The sequence below is a fragment of the Fundulus heteroclitus genome, chromosome 13, assembly GCF_011125445.2.
Source record: "Fundulus heteroclitus isolate FHET01 chromosome 13, MU-UCD_Fhet_4.1, whole genome shotgun sequence".
Lineage (NCBI taxonomy): Eukaryota > Metazoa > Chordata > Actinopteri > Cyprinodontiformes > Fundulidae > Fundulus > Fundulus heteroclitus.
In genome coordinates this window covers 41,053,803-41,071,680 of record NC_046373.1, presented here as the reverse complement: position 1 = coordinate 41,071,680, position 17,878 = coordinate 41,053,803, and the positions used below count along the sequence as shown (strand labels likewise).

The 17,878-nt window shown below is 39.5% G+C and overlaps 1 protein-coding gene across 5 annotated transcripts in view; it reads left to right on the top strand.

The window, feature by feature from the left end:
- pvrl2l (PVR cell adhesion molecule related 2 like) overlaps positions 1–17,878 on the top strand; it is a 476,506-nt gene that overhangs the window by 200,252 nt on the left and 258,376 nt on the right. For all 5 annotated transcript variants that reach the window (XM_036145796.1, XM_021315647.2, XM_036145795.1 and 2 more), the window contains exons 2-3: positions 1,400–1,512; positions 9,937–10,180. In XM_036145796.1, the coding sequence (XP_036001689.1) occupies positions 1,400–1,512; positions 9,937–10,180 (357 nt within the window). The remainder of the gene's footprint in view (positions 1–1,399; positions 1,513–9,936; positions 10,181–17,878) is intronic.

Genomic DNA, 17,878 nt, shown 5'->3' with positions numbered 1-17,878 from the left:
AGGTGGAGGGAGTGTTGAGCTTCACAGGCGAGGGTCGGACGCAAAGAGAAAGTTAGTCTACACTTCATGAAATGTACTGAGGGTGTGGAAAAAAACAAAAACAGAAGTTGTGCTGTTGGTGAAAAATGATAGGCTGGTCCAGGGGCGTCCAACGTGTGGCCCGGGGGCCATTTGTGGCCCCTGTGCTGATTTTGTGCGGCCCTCCAGCTGCATTTCAAGAATAATTTGGCCGAGCAGCACCGGTGGCTGGTGCAGATGGAAACCTTTTGTTTTTTTTATTAGGGTAAATTTATTATAGACGAGTTCAAATCGTACGATTGAAAGTTTAATTGAATCTTGGGTACAACACAAAACATTTGTCTTTTAATCAGCACACTTTTTACATTCGCTTTAATTTCATAGTAAATAGGACAACTTTTACTCAAATTATTTGAATTCATTTAATGAAATAGGCTAAATACGGTTTAATAGGTTTTTTTTATTTTTATTATCATATTATGTTAGACAGGTTAAAAAAAAATCACAATATTTTTGGTTATGTCATTTATTTTTATGTATTTATTGGACATCGAGTGCTTTGGATTTCACAATCGTGGCCCAATAGTGGAAACATTCCTACCTCCTACCCTGACTGACTGACACGCTCTCTGGACTCGATTAGTTTGGGCTGTTTAGTTCCAAGGCAGGGTTTAGTCAACAGTCTACTCTGTTCATACTGTATCCTGCTTTAGTTTTCTGGCATATTGAAGCTAAATTAGAGTCTGGTTCTGATCAGTGTTGAATGTAAATTCTTTAGCACTTTTTCCATAGTCTCTGGATTTTGATCAGGAGGTTTCTACTCGACAGAAGTGTCAGAAATCATTTCAGACTTTAGGACCAGGAGTGACGAATCTTCAGCATCCTTCCTGAACTCTGGGTCCTGCAGAGCACCGAGACTCTGCGGGACTCCGACGTTTCTTTTTCAGCTCTCTTTAAGTTCAGGTGTTGAGGTCGGCTCCCCTGTCGGCTCTCTCTGAACCTACGCTGCTCCTTTAACCAGCGCCGCTGTCTTGGCGGCGCTTTTCCTGCTCGGGGTTGTTAAGTCGCCGTTGCTTTCCTCTGATCTGCTTTTGCATCAAAAGAACAAAATTTGCAAGCAGCTGTTGATCCTGTAGGCTCGCCACCTAGCGTCAGCTCCCTGCAGGTCTTTTTATCTGTAATGAGCAGGACCTCAGCTGAAGAAAGGTGGCGGAGATGCTTGATATCAGAGACTGATGATTCAGAGCTTCATGCTTCCTCTTTAATGAACATACTTCTCTCATTATATTCTGTTAACACTCTGCTAATCGTTTTCAAAAGGTTAAAAATGTACTTAGGGATTTTTGTTTATCCTGATTTTCCTTTTTTTTTCTTGCTGCAGGTGTCGTTGCTCAGAAAGTGCGAGTGGAGGAGGAGCTGGAGGCATATCCCACAGAGTCTGTTGATCTGCGCTGTGAATTCGTCGATGGGGGAAGTTTAACCAAGCTCACACAGGTTAGCATTTTTTTTAAAATCGCTGAGTTTTGAGTAGCTTTGGATGCTCAGGCTTTGATACAGGGTGAATTTCTGAAGGTTAGGAGGGAGGACTGGATTATTTTGGGTCCAGAATTCCTCCATCTCCCGAAAACCTTCAAAGAATCTGCAGTAAACATGTTATTCTGAAGAAGATATCGACTTTCTTTAGAAAATAGCTTCTTTTATGGCTGTAAAGAGCAGAGTTTTTTTTTTTTTTGGAAACCCGAGCAGCCTCCACGGCAGAATAAAGGCTGATTCTGGGAGGCTGCTCCATCAGTATGAAAAGAAAAATAAAGCAACAAACCTGGTGGATGACTGGAGGAATATCCTGATGGATCAACATCAAGTCAGAGGAGCACCATCTATACAGAACCACACGTCAGTGAAGCTTTCTGTAAGCGTTTAGAACAAAACATTTCAGTTGTGAAAACTGTAAGTTAATCAGTAGTTGAAGTAGTTAAAGTTTTTTTTTTTTTTTTGTAGAATTTGTATCGAGCTGTTTTTTTTTTCCCCCAAAGTCTCAATCAGAGCATCCCTTAACATTTATCTGGACATCTGATCTCTGCTCATGGATTTAGTTCAAACCTTTCTATAAATTAAACATTGCACTGCAAAAAGGGAACTAAAAGTTGGTAAATTCTTCTTGAAATTAGTGTATTTTTCATTTATTTGAGGCTGTAAATCCGACTATTTGCCAATTGAATAAAATTTTTGCACTTAAAATAAAAACAATTCATCTCCATCATCTTATTTCAAGTGTAGGATGTCTAATTATCTTATTTTAGGGGTAGAAATTCTCATTCCATAGGCAAATAGTCTTATTTATCTGCTCAAATCAAGTAAAAATATATAAAGTTTAGGAAAATTTTACTTACTTTTAGTAATCTTTTTACAGAGGGTTCTTTGGTGCAGGCCTCCATACATTCTGGGATGACATATTTCATGGTTTGAATAAAAACAGGTTTTGTATGTAAATCAGGGGATTTAAATAAGACAAGAAAATGGCCAAATACACATAATATTGACAAGGTTTTTGGGTCCTATGCCTTTAATAACATTCCGCCTTTAATACAATTTTTTTTTTTTTTTTTTTTAAATAACACAGCTACAACAACTTAAATTCTGCTGTGAAGGCCTTGAGTTTACTCAACCTGCCACAATCTGCAGGTGTTTGGGTTTTCTTTTGAGTTCATCTTTTCAGTATTTCCTTGTTGTTTTTTTTTAGTTCATGTGTTTTTGTCTTTGTAAATTGTATATTACTTCTGTTACATCTGTTAGATTGGTTAGATAGTTTCTGTGTATCCCAGTTGACCCCATTCATGTTAACTAGTGTCTCTTCCTCAGTTTCCCTGCACTCCGTTTGCTGCTTCATGTCATCTCCTGACTTTACTCGCCTGCATTCAGTGTCATTCTCCACTCGTCCCTCAGTATGATAAACTCGGTTCTCATTGTTCCCTGCTGGATCCTTCTGTTAATCTGGTCTGTATCCTGTTATCATGTGCGTTACTTTGTCTGTTACTCCCCCGTGTTACTGCCTATTTCTCCATCCACGCTCCATGTTATGTAAGTTTTTACCTTTTTGTTGTCAAACCCTTCCACTCATCCCGTCGGCACGTGGGCCCGGCTCCCAAACCCCAAACTCTGACAGAACCTCCTTCCTATACAACTGAAATATCTGGAAATGCAGCAATGTTCTAATGAGCTGGAGACAAGAAATGTAAAAGAAAAAAAAGCAGCCTTTGGCATTGATGTAACAAAATGAAAAATCATAGCAGAATAAGCCCTAATCTACCAGATGTTCTGCAGGGCTTTCATTCTACAGCATAAATAAACACTCCCACACTTGCATGGAAAGGCGCCATGAGTTGGTGTTTTGTTAAAATGTCCTCTTTCTGCTGAGTGAGTGTGTACATGCATACACCCCTGCTGCTAAAACAAACAGCTGCTCTGTTGTGTGGAGAACAAAGCCGTTCCACACGTCTGTGTTTGTACCTCAGGTCGACTAAATAATTGGCTTGGTCAACAAATCATGTTTCATAAACTTTGGAAAATAGAGGAATTATCGGCCGTTGGCAGCCGCTGTTGTCACGTACAGGTACATGCAGAAACATAACTGTTTATATGGTGTTCTGTACATAAGTCAAGGTTATTTTCTGTTCTTTATATCAACAATTTAAATTTTAAACACATACATCATCTTATAGATTTGTACATAAAACTGGATTCGAGGACCAGAGGAGAACCCATTAATTTATACAATCCAATGTAAGATAATTATAAAATTTAACAGAATTTAATACAAGGAATGATCACATTTGTTAACCTAAACTCATTTCAATTAAGTAAATGTTATTTTAAATTTTTAAAGAGCCAATTATTTAAAAAATACTTCTTAAGGTACTTTCTGGGACAGACTGCTATCGCAAAATGTGTTTTCAAATTAGTCCCATCCTAATTAAATCCTGTAGTTACAACGCTCTTAAAGTTACTTTATAATGCCAATCAGTTGACAGGTTTCTGTCCAAAAGAGCCAACGTTATTACATAAAGTCACTAACTTTGCACTAATCCGTCCTCATGAGCAAGCATGAGGCGACAGTGGAAGGAAATGACTCTTCCAGCAGAACCAGGACCAGGGTCGGTATTAGTGGTCGTCTGCGGGGACGGATTGGGTTAACCGACTGGAAAACGGCAGTCTTACACCACGTGAAATGGGCTGATCAGATGCTGTGAACAATGCAAATAAACTCTCAAAATGCCTGTGCAAATTCTCAGTTACCCGAGTCATCGCAGCAGCAAACAGGATTAAGTCGTAGGCAAAGGAACCATCGCTCAGACTGCAGGTCGCCCAAGAGCGATAAACCAGAACTGACAAAGACTCCTGGATAGGTGTTGAACAGTTTTCAGAAAAACTTCAGCGAAAGTCCAGTTGCTTACAATATAAAGATGCTGAAAATCCCCCCAGTCAATATGAAGGAAATGTTTAACGTTCTTATTTTAGGTGTTGGAGAAATGCAGATGTTTGTCCTCTTCATGTGTTAGAAAATTATCTTCTCTGACAAAAACAAAGTTAACCAACCAGGAAGAAAAAAATGTGATTTACACATAGTTTGGTTCACATTTAGACCACTTTCTATTATTCAGAACCTTCAGTGACTTCGGTTCTGATCCCAGTTTGGACCATTCGACTTTTATGAAACGTTACAGATCCTGAACATGGTGAACCAATCAGAATAAGTTTGAGGACCTGCTGTGAATGTATTTTCATTTGCAACATAACCAGTATTAAACGGCTGCTATGAATCTCTGCTGGGGTCAGAATAAAACATCCCAGTGCAGACAGCAAATTTTTCCTCTTCATAAAATAGTCTGGTATAAAAACACAAAAATGCAAAAGCTAAAAATGACGAGGAGGTGAAATGATGAGCGCCTGTCCCTGAAACACCATCAGACATGTAGAGACTCCACATTATAAAAGCTGCCGAGAATCAGATGATCACCACTTTCCCGTTATCCCTTTACAATGTTTGTTTTATCGGTTCTCCAGGAATAGTGACGATTTCTTCAGAAAATAGACTTTGGCAGCTTTTTCTCCTCCCTCTCTGTCAGATACCTTTCCATTTTCACTAGATTTCACTGAATACGTGAAGTCAAACTAGATGAACTGTTTGCTAGTTCAGTTGGATCTTGGGGGATCGGCTGCCCTCAGGCTGCTGGATGGAATCAATAGGTAATTTGCTCACACACAAAATCTGAAATTGCGTGTGGATTCATTAGTCCTGTGTTATATTTCCCCCTCGCAATCAAGAAGTGGAAAGGGAGTCTCATCTCCTTATTCCGTGGCGTCAGGTCTGTCCTCCTGTTTGCAGCCCTTTCTGCTTTTTGCCCCCCAGGCTGTCGTGCGTTTGGATGTTTGCTAAATGTGTATTGATGAACTGTATTTCCTCCCTTTCCTGCTCTCCCACTTTAGCCAATATTGGCTGTCTTTTTGAAAACAGCAGAGAAAAATGAAATCAATGTGGGAAAGCATCACAGTGTTCTCCCTCAGGGCAGAGTCTCAAACACTGGCTGCACATATCGATATTTGTCACAATCAGAAATCTCACAAAGAAAAGCTTATAATGGTCCTTGAGAGGGAATCTGTGAGCGAAACAAATCTTTTATTCAGTCCCGTAAAGGATTTATGGCTCCTTACTGTAAGTGCCTCCTTTTTTTTTTACCACTTTTGACTAATTTTGATGGATCTCTGTACGTTAGAGTATCATTGAAACATTTATATATTTAAGTGCTTAAATAAAAAAAACTAAAACGTCTTTACCTTTACAGTGATGTGCTGAAGCTTGAGGATACATGGCAGGAGTAGTCTGTAGGGAAATCTATCGAAATCACAGATTAGTAAGGCTACAGGATAGTTTAGAAGACAATGTCAGACCACAAAACGTTAGGTTTTTGTGTGGAGGTCTTGTGCACGCTGCCATTCGCTCTCTGCCAACAGAAACTAACGCTCTGATGTTTCTATGGATGCAGAATTTCCTGACTTCAGCAGCGGTGGGATAATCAAAGTCATCCCCCCTGAGTCATCCAATGAGCTGACAGATTATTGAATGTTGTCGTTTAGAACAATCCAACCAACAGATAATGTCTGAGTGTGTAGACTAATTAAGGTTAACCTGGCCAAGAACCTACAACTGTCCAACATCTGACTTTATTTGCTTTAAGCTAGATATTTCTGCTGTTAACTGGGAGAACTCTGTGTCCAGTGTGCCAAGAATTACAACAAAACAAAGAGTTAGCGAGGTAATGTTAGCATCATTGTAAGGCTGGACGATATTGAAAAAAAGTTTATCGATTTAAAAAAAAAAAGAGCATATTGATCGATATCAATAATTATTGAAAATATTTAAAACCATATTTTATGTGCAGCTCTGCCTGGACATTTTATGATATTTCTAAATGATTTAATTTTAATAAAGAACACAAATGCAGAATTCCAATTAAATCTTTATTTAACCAACTTTTTTAACCATAACAGATTTTTAAGAAAAATAACTTAAGAGACCTGAGTTATGTTATTAAATACTGTCAAAGAATAAACTAAAGTAACCAGTAAAATGACCAAAATAAATATACCAAATAAATAAATAAAATAGCCTATTTAGGTAGGAATAGTACACTAGTTACTTCTCAGGTTTCATAATTGAGAGGCTGATGCAGGGCTGAGGTCCGAGGTTGTGGCGTGTAAGGATGCAGACTGCAGCTCATTCTGCACTGATTCTCTGCACTAGTTGTACAATTTAGGGAGCGCTGTTAGAGAAAAACTTGCATCCCAAAGCTTTATATCGCCGATCAAGAGTGGCGAGTAGATGTTGAAAGCCAGGTTTTTCAGCTGCAGACAACAGCATCATATCCGCAGAGTCGCGCTGCTGCGGGTGTGAGCGGCTTACGTGATGAAACAAGTTGGTTGCGTTACCAGACTCTGTTTTTACCGGTTCCTTGGAAGTTTTACAAATCACTGATTTATTTCTGTCAGACTGGCGAACTAGTAAAACCCCGCTTTGGGACCGTTTCCACCGCCGCTACTTGCTGCGACATATTCACGTGCTCTGTGTTGTGATTTGAGAGGGCGGCGCTTTGTGACGGCGTGCCTGGGTCCGCGATTACGATTGGTCGAGAGGAAGTAGTGACTGTAGCATCAACTAATATGATAGGCTGAAGGGAAGGAAGGAAAACTGTCTTTATATCGAACTTTTATCGACCGTTTTTTTTCCTATCGTGCCACACGTCTATTGTTCGATATATTGTTATTGAATTATCGTCCAGCCCTACATCATTGCATATAAAACCATGAAACCCGAGTTTATTAAAGATCAGTGCTGTCCCAGATCAGCCTTTTATGAGCACTAATTCTTAGTTCAGTTTATTGAACTAATAAATGTTCATAGTTCATCACCTGAACCAGTGGTTCCCGACCCTGGTCCTCAGGGACCCTGTCCTGCACGTCTCCTTGCTGCCACACCGCTGACTTAAATGAATGTATAACTAAGAGGTTTCTGCAGCTTCAGTGGCTGCAGAGGAGTTCATGCTATCAGTTGAATCAGGTGATCTGGAACAGAGACACATTAAAACATGCAGGACAGGGGTTCTTGAAGACCAGGGCTGGGAACCACTGACCTAAACGGTCTGAGTTTCTGGTTAATAAAATCCTGATTCTGTTTAAATGGATCAACTGACAACATCTTTACTCACATGAGTTAAAACAAAACCTGTGCCATTATTTCCCGCTGTACTGAACCAGGATGCTCAAGTTAGAAGTGAGTGAATGTGTTACGCAGCAGCTTCCTGTTTGTCCCTGCAAACCGCTGCAGACTGCGGTGCTCTAACTACGGCTGCAGGGCGGCTCAGCTACGTTTTTAAGAACGGATAGACGTAAATGTGTGTCTGCAGCAGGCTGAACTCTGCACACACAGACAGGCATGGAAACACAGCAGTCACCAAGCGCTCACCCTTTGGGGTAAATGTTCGTCTCTGCATGATGAAGCTAAAGTTTGTCCCCAACTCTAGGTTAAGCCCCTCCTTAGCAGGTCGCTAGCCATGCTCAGTCCAGTTCAGCCACATATTAACACAGTACCCCTACTTAATATTAAGCAAATATATCTAAAACATTTAGGAAATACCAATAAAACCTTTAGACATTCTAAAATGTGCCAAGTTTGGTCGAAGGTGATTAAGATTATTTGTTGAAATGCACCTTTTTATAGTTGGCAACCTGCACCTTTTGACATGAAGGAAGGAGAACTAAGGCTACGTTCACACTGCAGCCTGAAGTGACCCAATTCCGATTTTTTTTTTGCCCATATGCGACCTGTATCTGATCTTTTTATGACAGTCTGAACAACACAGATCAGATTTTTTCAAATGCGACCCAGGTCGCTTGGATATGTAGTCCTGAATCCGATACATATCTGATATTTTCAAATGCGACCTGTGTCTGTACGGCTGGGTCGCATTTATCCGCCCTACACGTCACCGATACTCGACAAACGTCACTATTCTGCGTCCTGCTATGCAGAAACAGGAAGAAAGACGACACCCATAGCGGACTACAATGAGAAGAGCAGTCAATGGAGAAAAAGCTCCGGTTAGAAAATAAATTAATGACCGCAAAATGCGTGCCAGCATTATAATCCATGTTTACTTCTGCAAACACTGAGGACGCTTGCTACGTGTGACGTCATCGTGTCCTCGAGTGCGCATGCAGGACACTTCGGTTGAACTCGTTAAGTTCACACAGGAGATCACATACAAGTCGCATATATTTGGAAATGTGAACGGACACGCAAAAAAAATCCGATTTCACAAAAACATCGGAATTGAGCATTTAGACCTGCAGTGTGAACGTAGCCTTAATTCTTCTGAAAGGATGCGGTCTCTGCTGGCTGGAACGTCTTTTTCACAATCAGTCTGTTCCAGATATCAGACGTCAGGGAAAAGCTGCACTCAGTTCAAGTTAATCATGCAATGAAGAGAGTCATTAAGTTAAATCTTCTCCAAAAAATGCAACATGGCTCACCATCAGTCTTTTTAATGTGTTTGTGCACATCATGTCAAATATGTACCAACACAAAATCATAACCTGATGAAATGTTCCCCTTTTTTATTCCGGAAATGATGGACAGGCAGGTTTGGTCAATCCCTCTGATTACATGTTCATCTGAGCACAAATAAACCATTGTGTGGCTTTCAGTGGGGAATGTGTTGCGTTAACCGGAGCCACTCGGTGATTATGGAGCACACAGCTTTTTACTTTCCTCCTCCTACACAGGTAAACATGCATCTTGTGATTCTCTGACGTCAGCCTTGCAGGCTCTGAAACTGACACTAATCTGCAGCGTGCAATCTCCCCTGTGCTCCGTCAACCTCCTCTGCATCTGCAGCAAAAGAAACATACTTAGAACTGTAATGATCAGCCAGATCATGTCAGAAGCTGATGTCATTTTAGTGGCAGAGGTGTTTTTTTTCTTTTGATAGAAAACCTATTGCGTCATCTGTTTACATTTCTGTTGTGAAATGAATGTTTTTCCATAACACTGTGGTGAGGTGTGTTTTTTTTTTAATCAAGGTTGCCATTAATCTCATTGCAACTTCTGGCTGGTAGACATGATTTATAAAATTCAATTAAGAATAAAATGCATTTCTTCTCTGTGTCGTGTCGTCTCTGCTCTTCTCCAAGTCAACGGAAAACGCCTTTTTATACATTTTTACGCATTCATATGTAATTAACTGCTTCGAATAGTCTGAAGACGAATAAAGGTATAATTTCACAGAAGTGTTTAATGACAGGAATAAGTACTTGTTATGCTTTTCTGCTCAGCAGCCTTTATTCGTCTAATCCCCCCCCCCCCAGGTGTCGTGGATTTGGGAGCCGGTTGACGGACAAAGGGACAACATCGCCGTCTTCCACCCGCTCTACGGACAAAGTTTCCCCAACATGGCCTTTAAGGATCGGGTTATCTTTCTCCACAAGGAGCTGAAGATCCCGTCCATAAGGATTAATAACCTGCGCATGTCCGACGCCGGGCGCTACACCTGCGAATACGCCACCTACCCGTCTGGAAACGAGCAGGGAACCACCACGCTGACGATGCTCGGTGAGTGCAAATGATCCGAAACAGCTCACTTATGGATAAATATTGGTCACATGTGAATGATTAAGGCACTAAAATCCTCGGTGTAGTTTTTTTTTTTTTATCACAGGGCTGGTGCAGAGCTTTTAAAAAAAAATCTCCTCACCGTTCAGCTCTCCGCTCCACCATCCACTTATCTCCACTTTTTAAAACAAAAAGGTTCCCTATGGACCCAAAGTCTTACAAGGCTAAATTTAAAGCGCTGCCAAATGTTCTCAGGGTTTATCCTGATAAAAAAAAAAAAAAAAATGCCGCATAAAATACTGGAACAATTTGCTGGAAATACTCCTGATTCGACTCCTGGGGCTTTCTAACTTTCTGTCGGTTTGTGAGGGAAGGCTCACAGGTAATTTAGGTAGAGCTGCTGATGTGATGGGATCACAGGGTAATTTGGAAGATAAGATAACCTGCAGCCGTTTTATTGCAGAAGTTAGTAGCAACGTTTTCATGGAGGACTTCTTGGCGATCTACACCATGTGAATGGAGAACAGAGGCCGATTTTTAGACTCTTCTTCTGTGACTCCAGCTTCTAATACGGAGTAAATCTGCACCCAGACGGCAGAGATTTAGATTCACCGGCATTTTGCCCTCCTCTTTCTGTACAGATATGTTATATGTCGTATTTTGTAACAGAAAATTACGACTGCTTTTGGTCCATTCTGTGAGAAATGGTCCAGATCTGACAGCCAAACAAAGCAAAAGGTGCTCTGGCACGGTAACACCTTGTCATCCCAACACGTCCAAGCTGGGAAATGGCCTCTCCTACATTTTATGCACCAATCAAGCATAACATTATGGCCACCTGCCTAATGTTGTTTTGGTCCTGCCTTCTGATGCCAAAGCAGCCCAGACACATGTGACTGCGGTCCTGCGGGGGGGGTCGGTGTCCTGCAGCTTTCGGATGCGTCTCTGCTTCAGCACACCTGACTCTAACAGGAGGTCATTAGCAGAGCTCTGCAGAGCTGCACCGCGCGCCGTTTATCCCGTTTGAGACGGGCGTGTGGGGCAGGGGGACGCGTCTAACGGGTGCAGGACACCGATAGAGGCTGAGGCCGACGCTGTAGACCCCCGAAGGGGTGCTGTGGTTTCTGGCACCGCGACGTTAGCTGCAGAACCTTTCCATTTGGCTCAGAATAATTAAGGCGCTGCGCAGACACGCTGCCACTGCTTCCCACAACGCTCCACCAGCGACCCTGACAGGACGCCGCTTTGAAGATAAACCAGCTTGGCCTTGCTCCAGAAGTTCCCAGCATGCCTCTCATCTCCTGGGTGGGGAGTTGTGGGGGGGGGGGGGGGGGGTCTCAGAGGCTATTAGATGTAATGTGTGGCCCACTATGTTCTTAATGCGTCCCAGAAGAGCAGAAGAGTGTTTCTCTTTAATTCAGTGTTTCTGCGTTGTCTGCTTATGTCGTTTAATGATTTATGCAGAAATGTTTCATAAATATTAATTATGTATCATTTTGGTCGTAAAGTTTGGTCTTAATTGTGTTTGCTCCGTGACACTAAAGACGTTGAATCTGAATCAGTTGAATTCTAACACACTGTTCTATGTGAAGTCACCCTAACACGTCTTAGTACCGCCTAATAACACTTTATTCTCAGGAACACAGATTAATTGGCTACCCATTGATGTTGTTAGTGCCATAATGGCTGCTATTTGTTGTCAAGCACTTATTAACTGCTTCTTCTAACCCTTAATAATGGAGTTTTCTAAAAAATAAATAAAAATAAGCAGCCATTTCTGGTATGTTTAGACTTAGACTTTGTACATACAAAACGACAAAGTCTGACTGAGTGCATACAAAATCACATTTTGTTGCATACAGCTTACGACAATGTAATGAGTTTGCAATTGAAATAAAGTAACATTACAATACAAAGTGCAGCTGTGATAAGAATGAAAATGTAATGAAAAACAGTTTTTAAAAAAGTGTGCAGAAGAATGTTCAACCATGTTTATAGTGCAAAGATAATGGTGCAAAAAATGCAGTAAATGTTCAGTTGTGTTCTTTTAAATTTAGATGGATTATAAAAGTTCAGCAACGTTGGCAGTTCAGAATAATGATGCAAAATGGCCTTAGTATAGTATATCTATACTATATGAGAGGTTGCTTCAATATTATTACCAATCTTATTAGGCTTGGCTAAATGCGCGGCTTATAAAGGCTTAATAACAACTCCTGATAACACCTACAGCTATAGTTTGCTGTTTTGTGAAATAAGAAATTTTACAAAAAAGTTTCAGGATATTTCACATTGCTTTAGATACAGAAGAGTTGATGTTAATTTTCACTATTCATGTATTACAAGTAATATTCCAGAAAGAGAGGGAAAAAGCCGGGTTATTGTTGTAACTATTCATAATTTAATTAGGATATATTGACATCTGATGTTTTCTTTGTGTGATGAACTGAGCTTTTAAATTAACACGTTTGTTTAGGTGCAACCTGTCAGTCAGTTCAATTAAACGTGTTTTAAAAAAATTGTTATCAAGTGTAAACAATAGAATTTACTTTTGGGAAGCTGCAGTATGCAGAATTATTGCATAACCAAGGACTAAATAATTAGCTATAAGCAAAGCTTCACTTCAGAACAGGGAACTCATTCTCGCTCATAAAGGATTAACTGATTGCTGCCAGGCGCCATTAACACTGGTGGTTTGCTGTTTTGTTAAATAAGAATAGAAAGCATGTTGTAGGTTTGGTTAAGGCAGAAAACTATTCTCATTGTATTACTCCTTAAGCTAAATATGGAGCAGAGCCTATTAAGATCAGATTTAATATGCAGCATCCTCTCTAATTACCTTTAACAGCCCATAATTAGCTGACTACTTGGAGAAAACTCTTAACATCTGTCCTATTGTAGATCTGTGTCAGTTACAATAATAAACAGCGGCTTAATAAATATTGATGAAGAATTAATGTCACTAATATACATATTAGATTGCTAGTTGATGGTTGGTATGTTTCCAACAATTAAGGAGTCAACAAAGTCAACACTTGGAGATCTTTATTATTTTCAATACATGCGTATAAACCTGTGCAGATGCAGTTTAGTAGGAAATATACAGGGTGTAAATTTCAATGGCAGGATGTCAGTGTGTCACCAAGAATGCGATGAAAAGATATAAAAGGAAGCAAGGATCACATCTGCAAAATAACTTTATTCTGATTCTGTAGCACGCTGTAAATTTATACACCCTCATCCCAATAACACATGGAACAGCGCCACATCAACCCATATCGTTGTGAAATGATGTTTTTTGATTATGAATATGACAATTATAATTAAAAATCATAATAATTTCTAACCACAACCAACAATCACCCATAATATATATATTTAAAGTAAACTAAGGGCTATTTCAATAAAATTACCAGAAGCATCTGGATGTTCTAACTTTTGTTGAAATTTCGGATTGGTCTCGTCCTCCTGGTAATTGCACCAAACCACCATAGAATGTGACTTTTCAACTATTAACTCCATAAGGGATAATTCTAGCAGTAATCTTCTGACAGCAAATCTCTGATATAAAAATAATCAATAATAAGTCTTCTTATTTTATCAGTTTATTAAACCAAATCGCCCAGATAAAACCAAGACTATTTGCTCCTTAACCAGCTAGAAACCCACCTCTACTAGGTAATAATTAAAGGTAAAATGCTAAACGATCAATTGAGAACCAGTGAGCAACTGAAAATGTTGAAGTTGGCTGTTCAAGACGCTTCAAATAATTTTGTGTGGCCACTCCAACAACCGTGGAAAGGAGAAAATCTGGCCTCCAAGCAAAGCTGGAAGGTGCAGATGGACGATTTATCTTTTCCACGCACAGAATCTTCTTAGAAAAATCTTTGGTACAACAGAAGATGATTTCTTATTTACTAGCCAGGTTGATTTAGTGGTAAATATAATCAGAAAGATCACAAACTTTTACTCAAAAGCAGACTTGGGTGCTCCTGCCTCCTCCAGTGACCTGTTGCTGCTGCTGAGGTGAGACTAAAAAACTTCCTCTAACCCTAAAATATATACAAAAATCAGACCATTTGGTTAATTTCAGCCAAATGTTCCGTCTTTAATTGATCATTGAGCAGATAAGATGGGGGGAGGGGTGGCCTAGTTGTCAGGGTAGGGTGTTTGTGTCCTGGGAAGGCTGCAAGTTTCCCGGTTCAAATCCCATAGACTGCCACTCTGGGCCCTTGAGCAAGATGCTTAGCCTCAAAATGCTTCCCAGGCACGGAGCACCGGCAGCCCCCTGGTCCAGAATGGATGCTCTAAATGCAGAGGAAGCATTTTATTGGAATGTACAAAGTTGCAATGACAAATTAAGTGTATTATTAGTATTATTACTATTATTATCATTAAATAAAGAAAAAGACATGCTTTTTTTTCAATTATGTAGAAAAAAATAAATTGTGTTCTCAGCTTTATGATGGTGGCCCACATTGCAGCAGGTTTGACCACCATTGATGTTTGCAACCAGGGCACTTATGGTGCCTCATAAGTTTGTAAAAGCAGATCTGGCATATTTGAATATAACTTAACATTGTGTTAGAGAGCAAAGTATAAGACAATAAACGGCGGCTTAATGTTAACTTTTACCCTCTGCATTAGTAATTGTCAGTGAACTGCAAAGTGGCAAACACTTAAAACGCAGTTATGGTAGAAAACGCCACTGAAGCTGCTTCAAACTGAGTGGGTGTTAGAAGGCGACGCATACTTTTTGTAATCTTAGACTGGCGGTACTATTTTTTATAATTTTTTTTCCATTCGGCGTGTCCAAAAGGATATGAGAATAGAGTTTTTTTTCGTCTCGCTGCAAAACGACCCGAGGAGGCTACATGCTGAAGAAACGCTTCATTTGATTGTTGCACTGAAGTGCTCCATCCACACATTAAAAATTAGTCCTGCAAGAACAAAAGCCTGAGTAATTCAGCACTCAGAGCAGAGGCAGACGCTTGAACATAATAGACTGTGAACTGAATAGTCGGAGCAGTTTAATATTCTCCAGATGCCTGACGCTTTTGTTCTTTACTTGTTCGTCAGGGTGGGATGGGATTTTTGAATTCTTGTTTTCTGTTTTGTTGGTTTATTTTTGCAAAAGGAACATAATATTAGACATTACTGTCGCTGAACCAGTCCTTGAACCTTTCTTCTCTTGGAGGGAAGCAGACGAGACGATATTTATTAAACGGGTGCTCTTAAGCAATGTTTAACAAATAGATTTGTGAATATTTTACCTCCTGCACAAATGGCTGAAGCCGAATATTTAGTACATACTCTGTGTAAACATATACATAAGCCTTTTTATTCACCTCTGGATATAAATCAGGCTAAATGTTTACGTCATGAATCATTTCGTGGCTAAATGGCAGAATAATTAGAGAGTTTTTGCAACATTCCTTTAGAATTTGGGAGAATTGCTTATCGGATTATCTGACTTGGGCCAAATCTTCCTCAAGCTTCTGAAAGTAGTTTGCTGGAATTTTCCTCGTGACAGATCTGCTGTTAGCAGGTCAGGTTTATGGGCCTTGTTCACACACTACTTTTTATAGAGTGAAGCTTATGATGCCATGACATCATAATCATCTGGACTTTCCAAAGTGTTTAAAACCAACTCGCAGCGACTAGTGGTCATTTTAACTCTAAGGCCTGTGTGCCTGTTTTGGCTGCTTTTAAATGCTGCTGAATGTGTAATATGCCATGTTTAGTATTTGATTTCTAAGCACAGGTTTAGCAATATGATTAGATTTTATTTTTCTGTTTTTTGTGTGTTTTTAAATCGACAGCATCAATGTTCGCATCATATAAAGAATCAGAACTGAAACTATTGAGTATTTCACAGTTAAAAATAATGATCAAGTGTTTTGGAACTTGTAAAAACAAACATGGATAATATGTAATATACAAAGATATAATAAGATAAGTTATGTAATATACAAAGGTATAGCTGAAATACATATTAAAATATATAATATAAATATATATATATGCTGGAAATATAGATACATATGTTTAAAACAAATGCACAAATATTTACAAAAGAGGCATGATATAACTACGTTGACATCAGCTGATGTTTGTCATTTTTTATTATATCTGTATTGATCCCACAAGTAAAACTGGGCTGTTATAAAAAAAATTATAAATTAAGGTTAAATCCACATCATTGTTGCTGTTTGTGTATGGGGGGGGGGGTAGGGTTGTCTATGGTGGTATGTGTTTGGTCATGTGACTTAAATCAAGTGATTTAACTGAAGCAGAGAAGCAGTCAGCGGTGTGCTCGTTTTATTCATATACATAATACTGTATGTATAATATTGGTAATTATCGGTGCATCCCTAGCATTTACCCGGAAAATGTTCCGTATTTATTGGTATTTCCTATTATTGGTATTATTCATCCTGTCTGCTGCAGTCTGTGAGACTCAGAGTTCTTCTGGCTTAAATTTCTGCATCACACTACTTCTAACATTGCTACCATGCAGACCCCCACTTCTCTCCTAATTTAAGGCTAAACATAAGTCAACTCGTTCCAACACGTGTGGCAGTTGGTCTTTGGACTTAAAGCTTGGAAATGAAAACTTCCAGGTCCAAATGGGACAATGTCTCCCCCTCCACGCATGAAGCTGCTGCAGAGCTGCAGAGCTCTTTTAGTGACAGACTGCTGCATCCCAGATGCTCTAAGGAGCGCTTCTGTTGATCGTTCCTCCCGGCTGCAGTCAGACTCTATAATCTTAGCTTCCCACAACAGACATAATGTTGAAATCTTACTAATTGTTGCACCGGTCATAACCATTAACTGTTGACACTGTTCTAAGATACTAACATACCTGTCTACATCAGGGGTGTCAAACTCATTTCTATATAGGGCCACTTTGGCATCATGAAGTCGCTAAAAGGGCCGGTTGCACCTGTATAGATGATACTTTTGATTTCATAATTTAATTTCTGCTCACATAGAAATATAAAATATGCACAGTAACATAAAAGCAGCACCTTAGACACAGTTTATACAGTTTATCTGCAAAAAAGTTGATATTGGGGTGAGTTACACTTTGAAGTCATTCTGAATCACTTCTTCTCTTTTTGGACATGTCTTGTTGTTTTAATGTGTTGTGGGAAAAACTGACATCTAGTGGCAAGATGCTGTTACTACAGTTAAAAAAACAAAACATCCACACTTGCTACAGGAGGCACAGTTTTAGCCACTTTATACAATTTAAAAGTATAGATGCCTCTACTTCATGACATGATATGTCATTTTTGACTCATGAGGGCCGGATTATTGCCTTGACGGACCTTATTCGGCCCGCGCACCTTGAGTTTGACACATGTGGTCTAAATCATCCATATCGTTGCACAGGCTTTAATTCAGCCATTAATTATTTACACCATACCCAGATGCTAAGGTAACACCTTAGATAGGATGCTGCTGGACTATGCTACATAGTGCATATTGTATAAGCGTCATACGTTATGGAAACTGTACGGATGGAAATATTGCATATTCTATTATCGTGTGTTATGTAAATAGGCTGGGGTTATTTTTCCACTATGAAATAAATTAGTTTTTGCTTTGGTCGATTCATTTATTTACCCTTATAATCTACTCTTGGTGTTTTTTTTAGAGCAAACTTTAGATTAGACAGTTTGCTTTTTTTTT